Source organism: Naegleria fowleri, assembly GCF_008403515.1.
Source record: "Naegleria fowleri strain ATCC 30894 chromosome Unknown tig6, whole genome shotgun sequence".
Taxonomy (NCBI): Eukaryota; Heterolobosea; class Eutetramitea; order Acrasida; family Naegleriidae; genus Naegleria; species Naegleria fowleri.
The window spans coordinates 166,230-178,259 of record NW_025407938.1 but is presented as its reverse complement, the minus strand read 5'-3'; the positions used below and the strand labels follow the sequence as shown (position 1 = coordinate 178,259).

The 12,030-nt window shown below is 37.3% G+C and overlaps 8 protein-coding genes across 8 annotated transcripts; 3 read left to right on the top strand and 5 right to left on the bottom strand.

The window, feature by feature from the left end:
• Nucleotides 1-270: 270 nt before the first annotated feature.
• Nucleotides 271-1,063, bottom strand: FDP41_010344 (uncharacterized protein; the record flags this gene model as incomplete). Its single annotated transcript, XM_044700632.1, has 2 exons — nucleotides 271-485; nucleotides 760-1,063. The coding sequence occupies 2 exons, from the start codon at nucleotides 1,061-1,063 to the stop codon at nucleotides 271-273; spliced, it is 519 nt and encodes a 172-aa protein (XP_044567992.1).
• Nucleotides 1,064-1,384: 321 nt separating this feature from the next.
• Nucleotides 1,385-1,888, top strand: FDP41_010343 (uncharacterized protein; the record flags this gene model as incomplete). The annotated part of the gene is made up of 2 exons (XM_044700631.1): nucleotides 1,385-1,728; nucleotides 1,783-1,888. The coding sequence occupies 2 exons, from the start codon at nucleotides 1,385-1,387 to the stop codon at nucleotides 1,886-1,888; spliced, it is 450 nt and encodes a 149-aa protein (XP_044567991.1).
• A 172-nt stretch (nucleotides 1,889-2,060) lies between these two features.
• Nucleotides 2,061-3,959, bottom strand: FDP41_010342 (uncharacterized protein; the record flags this gene model as incomplete). The annotated part of the gene is made up of 2 exons (XM_044700630.1): nucleotides 2,061-2,960; nucleotides 3,009-3,959. 2 exons carry the CDS (start codon nucleotides 3,957-3,959, stop codon nucleotides 2,061-2,063), a joined length of 1,851 nt encoding a protein of 616 aa, XP_044567990.1.
• Nucleotides 3,960-5,049: 1,090 nt separating this feature from the next.
• On the top strand, nucleotides 5,050-6,630 carry FDP41_010341 (uncharacterized protein; the record flags this gene model as incomplete). The annotated part of the gene is made up of 1 exon (XM_044700629.1): nucleotides 5,050-6,630. One exon carries the CDS (start codon nucleotides 5,050-5,052, stop codon nucleotides 6,628-6,630), a length of 1,581 nt encoding a protein of 526 aa, XP_044567989.1.
• A 187-nt stretch (nucleotides 6,631-6,817) lies between these two features.
• FDP41_010340 (uncharacterized protein) lies at nucleotides 6,818-8,758 on the top strand (the record flags this gene model as incomplete). The annotated part of the gene is made up of 1 exon (XM_044700628.1): nucleotides 6,818-8,758. One exon carries the CDS (start codon nucleotides 6,818-6,820, stop codon nucleotides 8,756-8,758), a length of 1,941 nt encoding a protein of 646 aa, XP_044567988.1.
• Nucleotides 8,759-8,825: 67 nt separating this feature from the next.
• FDP41_010339 (uncharacterized protein) lies at nucleotides 8,826-9,773 on the bottom strand (the record flags this gene model as incomplete). The annotated part of the gene is made up of 1 exon (XM_044700626.1): nucleotides 8,826-9,773. The coding sequence occupies one exon, from the start codon at nucleotides 9,771-9,773 to the stop codon at nucleotides 8,826-8,828; it is 948 nt and encodes a 315-aa protein (XP_044567987.1).
• Nucleotides 9,774-9,828: 55 nt separating this feature from the next.
• FDP41_010338 (uncharacterized protein) lies at nucleotides 9,829-10,664 on the bottom strand (the record flags this gene model as incomplete). Its single annotated transcript, XM_044700625.1, has 2 exons — nucleotides 9,829-10,049; nucleotides 10,142-10,664. 2 exons carry the CDS (start codon nucleotides 10,662-10,664, stop codon nucleotides 9,829-9,831), a joined length of 744 nt encoding a protein of 247 aa, XP_044567986.1.
• Nucleotides 10,665-10,983: 319 nt separating this feature from the next.
• FDP41_010337 (uncharacterized protein) lies at nucleotides 10,984-11,967 on the bottom strand (the record flags this gene model as incomplete). Its single annotated transcript, XM_044700624.1, has 1 exon — nucleotides 10,984-11,967. One exon carries the CDS (start codon nucleotides 11,965-11,967, stop codon nucleotides 10,984-10,986), a length of 984 nt encoding a protein of 327 aa, XP_044567985.1.
• Between the last annotated feature and the right edge of the window lie 63 nt (nucleotides 11,968-12,030).

Below are 12,030 nucleotides of genomic sequence, written 5' to 3'. Positions count from 1 at the left end.
ATTTCCTTTCGGTGACGATGAAACCAGCATGAAGTTGGTGAGTGTTTTGTGTGGTTGGTGTTGATGCAGTTTTTTGTGTTGGTTGTTGCGATGTTCTATTCACGAGTTCAGCACGACATGACATTAACAAAATGGATGATTATCCAAATGAGGAGGCCATCGAAAGTCTCTGACATGACTGTTAAGAAGATTTGACAATAATAATCGACTCAAAGAAGACCTTGTTTGAGTAATGATAATAGTACATTTACTATATTGAAGATAAATAAATTATTTTCCGTACTTTTGGAAGTCCCATTCACAATTGCACAAAGGACACACGTGTCTGGTCTTCAACCATCTTGAAATACAGTGGAAGTGGAAGGCATGATTACAAACTCCCCAAGCTACTGTACATTCTTCACTGGTAGCGGATTGTTGATTGGCAGTGCACTCAATACAAAGTTCCATGATGTGGTTACGGCAAATAGCACAAGAGTCGACGACTATTGTAATTGAATCAAAATGTTGTCATGATGTTGTTGAAAATAGGAATTTGATGAACAACACAAATATACCACACCATCATCATTCGATCATTCCAAGATGATGAAATAATTTGATCAATCAATAATTTCGAGTATGAAAGACAATCACACATTGGAAGTTGCATTAAATTAATAATATTACCATCGCAAGATAACAAGTGAAATATAATGGTTCACGATCAGAAACGTCAGTCAATAAATAAATACGATCACAAAACTAATTGTTACATACCGATATCCCAACCCCACAAAGCAACGGCGTTCCATTTCTTCACTTCAAATCGTTTCTTACCCTTCAAATCAAAGGTCTTTGCTGTTGTAGTTGTTGCTTTCGATTCGGTGGATGTCTCTCCTTCTGTTGTTGTAGTTGTTGCTCCTCCTTCAGTAGTTGCAGCAGCAGACTCAGTAGCTCCTCCTTCCTTGGCAGCCTTGCTCTTCTTGAGAGCCATAGCCTTCAATTTAGCAGCTCTGAGCTTTGCTTCCTTCTTCAATTCTTCTTCTGACTTGGTTGGAGCATCCGATGTTGGTTCAGACATGTTGATGATGATCTTGCGATATTTTTTTTATGCTGGTGTTGAGAAGGATTGTAAAATCGCTAAAAATAATAAAACATGTTCACTGTGGAGTGGAACTCAGAAAGTCTTTGTGTTCAAATTGGAATGTCTTTCAATCTTTCAATTTAATTATTCACCATTCGATCAAAGCCTTTACGCTAAACCGCGTGGTTTGGATGAATGAAATCAAAATAACAGAGCCTAATTCTAATGTCGATTTACTCTTAATTCGCTGACTCAAGTTTTTTTTAATAAAAGGTTCAGGTTGGAAATCACAAAATTATTTAAAAAAAAGGAAAAAAAATGAATCAAACAACAACAGGTCATGTCACTTCCTCTCCATCGTCGGACCCAGAAGGTTCCATGATGAGCTTTGAGCATGTTCCGTCATCAGTAGCAATGAATACAAATTATGTGGAACCATCTTTTGAACAATTTGAGCAATATTTCAATTTTATTCCGAAAATGATGGCCGTTCTTGAAGAATTACCAAAGGGTGAAGAGTCTGTAATTTTAAAAGTTAAAGATTTATATGATTCCATGAAGGGAGCCGAAATTTTTCTCAACTCTCTCGAAGGGGCTGATCTTACAATGGATCAACAAAAAAAAATTTATTCTGACAATCTTGTGAAAATCAAAGAAAAATCGTAAGTGGGTTGTGAAATTATGGAGAAAATACAAACAATTTCACCATTGGAAAGTGAGCTTATCGAGAAATATAAAACTCTTGAAGTGTTCACTAATCTTCATAAATTAGAAGAAGATTCTTCGAATGTTGCAACCATCGAAAATCAGGAACAAAAATAATCTACTGAAAAGACGGTGTTTGTCAACCAGCATTAGAAAGCAAAGTTAAATGCACGACGCATTAGAACGAGGTAAAATACCATACATCTGATCAAAAGCTGCATGAATCTTCTATTGCTTGAGATTCCATTATTCGAGAAAGTTAAGATGGTGATGAAAATAAATAAAAGCTTTATAGTTCAAGGTGCATTTCACTATTGGTCTGGATGGATTCAGAAAGAGGAGAGGAGTCTTTGGTGGATGCATTTTCTTCATTGAGCTCCTTCGCGCTATCGTCCTTATATTCTTCTGCCATGTCATCATCAAAATCTTGAAATGCATCCTCTAATTCTTTCCTTTCTTCATCAGAGAGGGGTGCATGATTTGTGTTTGGTGTAGCTCCTCCAACCAAAGAAAGATAAGAGTCATCTGAGCCCATTTGTCGTGTCTCGATCATATTTCTTTCTGAGAGAGATGTTTCTACAAATTCTTTCCATCCAGAAATGTCTTTAGTGAGGGAAGCAACAGTTTCATCAGAATTTGCGGTTGAAACAATTGTATTTGAGATTATTGTTAAATGTCCCATATAACCCTTTCGTATTTTGCTTTCATTTTGGGCTTGCTCGTTCACTTTGAACGCTTGTAGAATACGTTCAACTATTGCACAATCAACGAAAAGGTGTTTTTTCAATGGTTGACTCTCACTTGCCAAAATGAAGCTAATAATGTTCAATAATAAATTGTGAAGCATATTGTTAAACTCGTATTGGAAAAATAGATTAACTATTACTCCTAGAACGTTGCTAGCTATTAGAGCCTTTTCGACGACTTCACATCTAATATGAAAAAGGCTTGAAAGGAATTCAATAATTTTAAGCCTTGTTTCACCTAAAGGAGGGTTTAAAACACCAAATGTTAGTGTCAGAGGCTGTTGTGTAGGTGGACTCTCCAACAGTTGTACTAACTGGGGCAATTTGGTGAGAATAACTTTGATGGCACTTGGTAAACATTCATCGAAATCTGCATCCATTAAATCTACGCTGGTGTCTATTAAAGTATGCAACAATGCAATGCCTTCGTTCAGTACATCAGTCTAAATAAATTATAAGATATGAGAATCATCATGTTTGAATTAACTTACATTCTCCAAGAGAGTGTCCATTAATTTGCATAAAACTGAGTCAGACAAAATGGAAGTAGCAAGAGGATTAAGCTTTTGAATATCTAGATTATACTGCAATGATCGTCTAATAATTTCGCTCAACACTCTTGTAACGTTAATGTGGCATTCTGAAGAGTATTGTGGAGATAATTTCTCGATAAGTTTAAATGGAACTTGAGCATCAGTCCACCATTTAACTGAGCTCTTAATTACATTTGTAGCGTCGGAGTTGTCCTTAGCATCAATTAATCGAAGTTTGAGTTGTTGTTTAGCTGATCGATTAGTCTCTGCAGAAATTATCAAGTCGTACAATTCACATGAAATGAGCTTAAGTAAAAGTTCATCCATTCCAGGTACTCCGATATGTTTACAAAAGTTCAATACGAAGGACTCTCCTTGAGACATTATGAATTTGTGTACTTCTATGGGTTTTCTTTGAACCAAACAGGTTACAACACGAATCCAATAATTAGTTAGTTGAGGATTCAGTGTCTGTTTTTCATGTGAAATAAAGTCAAAAAGAGATGTTAGCAACAACTTATCAGACACAATGGCTGAATAGAGAGCATCAATATCGCAACATAAAATCTCTGCTGCTATTCTTGGATATTTGAATATTCTCTTTTGAAGCTTTTCTTCATTTAAATGAACTTCTTCAGATTCTGTAGTGTCGTCTGCCTTTTCAGTTTCCTCACTCTTTGTTTGGTTCTTGAGGGTTTGAATTTGATCGAGAGGAATCTCAATGGTGATGTAGTCAATCATCTTTGTTAAATTCTCACTCTTCGCAAGGAAATCGATTAATTTTCCGTAATGAGCTTTTGCTTCTGAAATAACATCTTCTTCATCAAGAATTTGCTCTAATGTACAATCGTCATTTTCTAAGAGCAATTCTACGGGTGATTTGTTATGAAATCCTAATTTAAATAGCATGTTAGATTCTACGAGCGACCACAGAGAAGAAAATATCTTTGTTTTATATGTTGAAAGTGCTGCTGATGGGTTGTCCTCCTTCTTGGCGTTGCTATTAATCTGTAATTGTTGTGAAAGATTTTTAGTATCTTTGGTGGAGGTGTCAAAAGTTGACGAATAGGAAGGTTGCGCTGAAGGAGATGTCTTTTGTGGATTCTTTTGTTTGTTCTTGGTGTTGGTTGTCTTTCTTTCGATGGAGCTTGTTGTTAATTTGATAGAATTGTTTGTTGTGTTGTTTGGTGAGCCAGGAGAAGGATTTTGTTCGGACAACTTTAAAGATGGATGGGGAAAGTTAAAAGAGGAAGTTTGTTTAAACGAAGAGTTGCAAGGAATAGAACACAACTCAAAACGTTCTTGTTGTAGACAATGTTATGGAGATGATTGTAACAATGTTATCTGATTATTACAATTAAAACAGAATATACCGATAAAAACAGTTTTCTAATACATAAACTCTTCCCACAGAATACTAGTACACGTGTCCGAAATAAAAATTAAAGGAGAATCAACAACTATTGTTTCCTTGAATCAAGGTGTGATTGAACTTTTCTTGATTGTGGCCAAATTGTTGATGACGTTGATTAATAGTTGTTGTTTGTAGTGCGTCTGTGATGATGATGATTTTTATCACAACAGCTAAACGAGAATATTTTTTAGAGATGAATTTTTGGGACGTTTCGATGGAGGCTCTTTATGACATGACAAATAAAGTCGCCAGTTGTACTTACAAGAACTCGCAAGCAGATGATTCCACCATCAGCAAAGATATTGAAAAGTATTGAAATGTTGCTGATTCTCAATGATCACCCATGTTTTGTTCCTTTTTGGGAAATAAATTAATTTACAAGTATGTATTTAAAATTTTCAAAAAAATATTTTCTTTGCTGCAAACCAAACAAGTCTTTGCTCGTCATCGCTCGCGATCCCTGTGTTTGTTTCAGTTAAAAACTTATCCTTGAGTCTGAGTTTCTTAAACTTTCGGAAATAGTATCAGACATTCAATCTTTTCAGAGAAATACCCCTTTCAATGATTCAGGCTTTAACTTGAAACATGAATAATAGTACAAACAATAATTCCGATTTTGGAAAAAAGTCGGTGTCTCATCATAACAAGCAGCCTCCCTCTCTCTTTGAATTGAGAGAAATTGTTTCAAGGTATATTCACAACAAAGATCAACTGTTGCACGCTTTGGAGCTTTTCTTTGAGAAAATGAACTCAGATCACGAAAAGCAAAAACAGCACCTTGAAATTCAGAATCAAGTCCTGAAAGAGTTGATCATAGAACTAAAGATGTGGCAGGATTACTCAACCTCATCTAAACCATCTATGGACGAGGAGGAACTGGCTGTTTTAGAGTTGTCAAAATTAAACCAAACAGGCCAACAATCAAGGTCCATAGTTTCGCAGGGCGACAACCAACAAACGACAAACACCAACAGAGCAAGAAGAACAAGAAAAAAACACAATTTCGAAACATCTAAACAAACAACAGACACTGATTCAGACGATGATTTAAGCGAAGAACAATGCCTATTTGAGCCTAAAGAGCCCTTATCAACTTTACCAAATAATTATGCCTCTTTAAGCAAACAGGCACAATGCCAAATGGAAGATGAAGAGAAAACCGAAGAAGAGACCGATTACGAAATCGAAGACAACAGTTGTGCACAAAATACACCCTTAGCAAGCAATGAAGTCCGAACTCGACCTCTGCAAAACAACCATGCAATTACAACAAAGGATCAGAAGACGATGGCCATAAGCACTAACAAACCTGTTACCTTTATTAATCATGGTGAAGCATCTAGGTCAAAACGAGGAAGAAAAAGAAAGGTAAAATCTGAAGTAGAGGATGCTAATAAGGCGATGAATTCAATTGTGACCTCTGAGAACGCTTCTGCATCCAACAACGCAAGCAGTGGCATCATCTTTTTCCAGAGCGATTATGCACCTGTCAGTACTACATCCTCTACTAATAACAACCAAATATCACTCCAAAAAATACCTAAAAAGAGAGGCCCTAAGCCAGGCAGCAAGCGTGGGTCAAAGGCGTCCTTCACAATCTATGATAATGATTCTTTCAAACCAATCTATGACTGCAACAATTCCAGCATGAATGGAAAACAACCAAATAGTTCCTTCTTCTCTGATTCCAAATTATTGGGAAAAAACACGACAAGCGTACCAGATCCACTCTCAACTTCTCCTCATAGCACCACCACCACTACTCAACAGATAGGTTCTTCCACCACAAACTCTTCTGCTACGACCTCAATAGCGTCCAATAGCTCATCAGAAGTTTCTTCTCTTTCAATCTCAAAGACCTACTCAGCCTCCTCTCGATTCGTAAAATCTTTTTCTCCTCAACGACATTCTCCATCCTCGTCTTTTTCACCCTCCACCTCCCCTCAAAGTGGTCCTCTTTTGGTTTATGCCACAAGCAACAATTCATGCCAACAACCATCTCCTCAATCCTCTATTCCTATCCACATCTCCACCAATTCAGAATCTGTTGTTGAAACATGTTCATCAACGTTGATCACACCATCCTCAGAAGCAGCCACAGCCACCCAACGAATACGGTTGATGTCTTCTGCAAACGAGCTAGCTGTAGCTCAACAACATGAGTGATTGAGTGTATTTGGTCATTTTAACTTTGTTTGAGATCAAGTCGGAAATATTTGGAAGGACGCTCTTTTTTTTATTAAGGCTTCCTTATGTATTTCGTCTCCGATAATCCTCTTAAGCTATTAAAAAAAATACCTACAACAACGCTTCTCTTGGACATTATTTTTGAGGGAGAATAAGGTTGAACGCTATGAATCCTATACCGCAGGAAAATGAGGTATCCAACAACTCGCAACCGTTGAATGGCAACCACACCACACCAGTGTCCAACTCAACAACATCAACTTCAATCAACACATGTACAAATACGCCCATCAATATTGGACCCAACCTTCAACAGCCTCAACACACATTTGCGGGCAATGTTACTCCTCAACATTTCATTCTACATCATCGTCCAAGCAATGGAAAAGAAGAAACCTATCAAACCGTCGTCTTGATGCAAGATCCTAATACGTCTGCATATCATAACCCTCCTACTACCACTACCTATGTACATCAAGGCTATCCATACCATAATTATGTTCCAACCACCTGTCATCCATTCACAACTGTGTATGACCCTGCCTCAAATCACCACATCGTTCGATATGAGGCATATCAAGCACCTTCTCATGCTTATCACTATTCAACCGTTCCTCCAGCTCTTCCTCAAAATACTTTTCATCCACAACATGTTGTAACATTAGCACATCCATCAGCCTACTCGGTATCTTCTCAACCTTCTTTTACTCAAACAACGGTTTTAGGAGGTAGCTCCATCCACCAACACCATATTCCCTCTACACCGAACCCACAAAGCGTTGCTTCCCCCCTTAATAATTCACAGTCAAAAACCTCTGGATCATCTCCAACTAATATCAACAATGCCATTGTAACATCACTTCAAAATAACAACACATCATCGCTGAGCAACAGCCCTGAAGAATATTCGAGTCCTCTCGAGCTTGCCAATTCCCCTTCTAGTAGCAGAGACATGATATCCGACCATGAAACTTTGTCCCCTGTTTCTCCGTTCACACCTACCAAAGAACCTAGCCTTTTGGAACGTATTCATTCTGCATCACCTCCAGAAAGAAAAAGGTCAAACTCGCAGAGTTCTGTAAATCGGAAAGGCACCAATATCAACAAGGTCAAGAAAAAACGATCGTGTGCTAGATGGACAGAAGAAGAAAACAAGAAGTTGTTCGAAGCATATATCAAATATGATGGAAAAAACTGGAGTAGCATTGCAAAGGCAGTGGGAAATAAGACAAGTGATCAATGCAATCAACATTGGTGGAGAGTACTGAATCCAGAAATCTGCAAACAGCCATGGTCTCCAGAAGAGGACCAACGTTTGATTGATAGGGTCAAAGAAGTAGGAGAAAGTTCATGGAAAAAGGTTTCTCAAGGACTAAAAGGAAGAACAGATCTGCAATGTAGGCACAGGTACAACCAACTGAAAAAGAATTCCAATAAGAAGCCTGCAACAGATCCTCGTGAGGATTCAAACCAAAACGCTTTAGAAGATGACAGAAGTGTCACAGAGACAGTAGTCCAGCAAGGAATGGGTTATCCAGAGTTTTATTTTCACACAGCCCCTGTCGTTTCAACTACTCCAGTTCAGTACCAACATGCTCCTGTTGAATATCGTGAAACTGTTGTTGCCGAAGGGGAGGTACCTCCTCAGTTGGTAGTGCACCAATATCAAACCCAACCTATTCAACACCTCCAACAAATTCAACCTATCACCCAACCTATTCAACATCTTCAACCAATTCAAACAATTCAAACAATTCAACCTCTTCCTGTTCAGTCACTCCATGCAATTCCTATTCAGCCAATACATGCTGTTCATACCGTGCAACCTGTTGTACCTCCAACTCACAATGTTTACCATTATATACCAGTTTACCAACAACCTGTGAATCCTCATCCTCCCACATTTTATCAAGAGGTGTCCTCTGTTCCTAATGAAGCTCAACAAGAAAGTGAAGAATTTTTCGAACCAATCCCAGACCAGCCTAATTTGGACGAAAGTACATCAGATCTCGATGGAGTCTTTAATACAGAGCAAAGACCAGAAAAGGATACCAAAGATTATGTAGCAGAGATTTTTGACCAAGAGCAGCGAGATGCGTTTGATTGAGTTCATAGCGTGAACACACATCAGAGCTATTTCTTATGAAATTGTAAAATAAAACTTTAATATGCATTCACCTCAACGATTGACCTGCATGAAGTAACTCTCTCGTTTTATATTTTGTTTTAAATAATTCTACAAGGTAAGGTTCCCCTACTTTTTCCATTGTATTGACTATTTCAAGTTTTTCTTCTTCTGTAATGAATGGATCCGTGCTTAATTGAGCCTCTTGAATTTCCTGTTGTTCAAGATTGTTGGACATGTTAGACTCAGAGACGGGATTCTTCAATTCTTCCAATTCAGTTTCATCCATACTAAAATTGATAGTACTTCCACTATTTGAGGTTTTAAATCGATTGTAAAAGTTGTAAAAACTTTCTTTCGTTTCGAATACTAACGTCACTCCTAACTGAGATAGTGATATTTTTCTTGCAAATTTAGACGTATCTCTTTCGTATGACTTAAAAAGATAGGCATCTCTGATGCTTTGCCGAGCTGAATAAATATCGTCATCATTCAATAAACATTCTAATTTCTTCTCTAACAAGTTTTCTTGCGAATGTTTTAATGATACGTCAACAGTGGCATTATGGTGAGATTTCTTTTCACCGCTTTGGTTCGAACTTGTAATATTCGTTATTTTAGAGGTACTAGTTTTTCTGCTTGTCAAGGATCCAAATTCTGATTCTCCAATGCTCCTGGTTGATTGAATAGGAGCTGATGTTTGTCGTGGTTTTAACGTTGCTGGAAACAATGAAGGGATGCTCTTGGTTTGATAATTTTGAGAATTTTCCAGTATGAATGATGAAGTATTTTCAGATGGTTCCGAAGGTTTCCGAGAACTAACTTTCACCCCTCCTCTTATTTTAGCCGGAATCTTTTTGACCACCAGTGTTGAAGGAGTCATACGCAGTTGTTGTTGTTGCATTAATTGTTGGTTGGTTGTAGACCTTGATGATTTGAGTTGTTGGTGTTGTGGTGGTGATGGTGGTTGTTTCACCACGTAAATGGTGGGCTCCATTTTTTTAAGGTCTCCTTTTTCCCGCTCAATAAAAATTTACAGAGATGCCAAATAACTAATTTTTCAAACGTTCAAAAATCATCAATTCTAGTTTTTCCAATTCAGGAAGAGAGAGTAGGTGTTGATGGGCATAAATGGATCTCAAATATGCAAGATATTCCATCCAGAAAATATGGGATTCTTGTTGATGAGTAGAAATAAAGTGTTGGAATTCGTCGAAGGTTTGAATTTTGTGAGGTGTTGTATTAATTTCTGTCATGGTTTCGATTTGTTGTTCTAGTAATTATTAGAAAATAATAATGATTAATCATTTATCATTTCAAACAGATCATCATCATGCATTATGAAATTCTAATGAGCGCACTTACGGTTCACATTCTCTCCTGTTTTTTCAACCCATCGTTTCATGTGTATTTTTTCATCCTGTGTCATCTCGTTAAAGGAAAAATTATAAAATAAATTCACAGCAGCAAATGTTGAAATATTCTTGGATGGCAATTCTTTAAAGGTCAACACATCATAGAATTTTTGGTTATTATTTGTGGACGAGAATAAATGATAGCTCACTAAGACTTCAATATTTCCATGACAGGTGCGATCTATATTGAGCACACAAAAATCATTTACATGATCATACATCCAATGCTCCAATAATAAATTCAAAATTTTCCATATTTTCTTGCAATGAAAGCAATGAAAATCATATTGTATTTGCAATAGGGATTTTTCAATTATAATTTTAATATGAGGAGCATGCTCGAGAATTGGCTCGATTTTTGAAGAAGAAATTGGATGTGATGATAACCTTTGATTTGAGTCAAGTCGTATCGTGGCATCGGAGGAGTTGTCGGAGGAGGAATGGAGGTTCGTGCTTGTTGCTTCTCTTCTCATTTTTTTAAACAGTACACACTGATTGTGTCGACATGCTTGAATTCATACTTTGATTTTAGTATTCAATTATTGGATTACATACTCTATTTACAATATACTTGATCAAGTACAATTTTGGGCATCAATTAGATACAAGAATCATTGTTTGTACCTTAATGATTTGGAAATTGGTCACACTGAATGCCATTTCCTTTCGAATGGATGTGAATTGTTCAACATCTTCTTTCGTGTTCTGCCGTGGAGTGAATGGTAACAAGATTTCATGAATTTTGAAAATCCATTGTACCTTGTGTCAACAATATTCAACAATTCTCACCGTTCAAGGTTTTTGTTTCTTTTTGAGTTCATTATTTTCTTCTTCCAGCTCATGAACTTTCTTTTCCAATTCTGCCACTTTGGCCTCCAAACTTTGGATGTATTGCTTTTTTCTTTCTCTGGATGCTTGTGCTGATTGACGATTACGAACAAGTCTCCTCTCCTTCTTTTTCAATTCTTCGTTTTCGTCTTTGATTCTTTTTCGCTTCTTTTCACTTTCGTCTGATTTTAATGGAGAGTCTTTTGTTCGTGGCTGTTTCTTTGAGTCGCTTTTGTCGTTCTTTTCCACGCTGGGGCTTAATGTTTGCTTTGTCATGTCCTCAAGAGCAGGTTTCTTCATGTTGACATTGCTTAGAGCTCTTTTTTTGATGGGCATGACAGAAATACTCGTTTTGGAATCTGAATGACCATTCTCTGGCAGGATTACCTTACATTCAGACTCACTATTCGAACCTCCATCACTCAATAATACATTACTCTTCTCAATGATATTGTTTGAATTGGTTGGAGAAGAATAATGTTGATGAGGAAAAGGTGGAAAATAATTGGCAAAAGGGTTATTGTACATTAGAGGAGATGGAACATTGTAACTACAACAGCCAGCCGAGTGTACACTCTTGTAATATGTGAATCCATTGAATGGGTGTTGTTGTGCAAGTTGGGGATGAGCATGATCCGAGAGGTTGTTGTTGTTTGTGTTGTTGTTTGTGGTGGTTGATGATGAAGAGGGAGAAGCACCGGCCACAAACAGGTTATTCATACTACTACTACAGTTGGAATCGGAGCATCGATGTTGCTGATCGGCAGTCATGTTGTTCATCATCATGACCTTTTTGTGTTGAGAGGAATACATGAATTTGGGAGGAGTGCTTGTTTCGTGAGTGGTTGTTGTTGTTGTTGTTGTTGAAATGGTTGCTGGTATGGTTGGAGTTGTGGTGATGGTCGTGTTGTTGATGATCAATCGGTCGTTTGATGTTCTTGTCGTCATCTTCAAATAGTGATGCAAAAGGCTATCACTCGAGTTCAATAACAAAAAGGCTAAAACGATCAC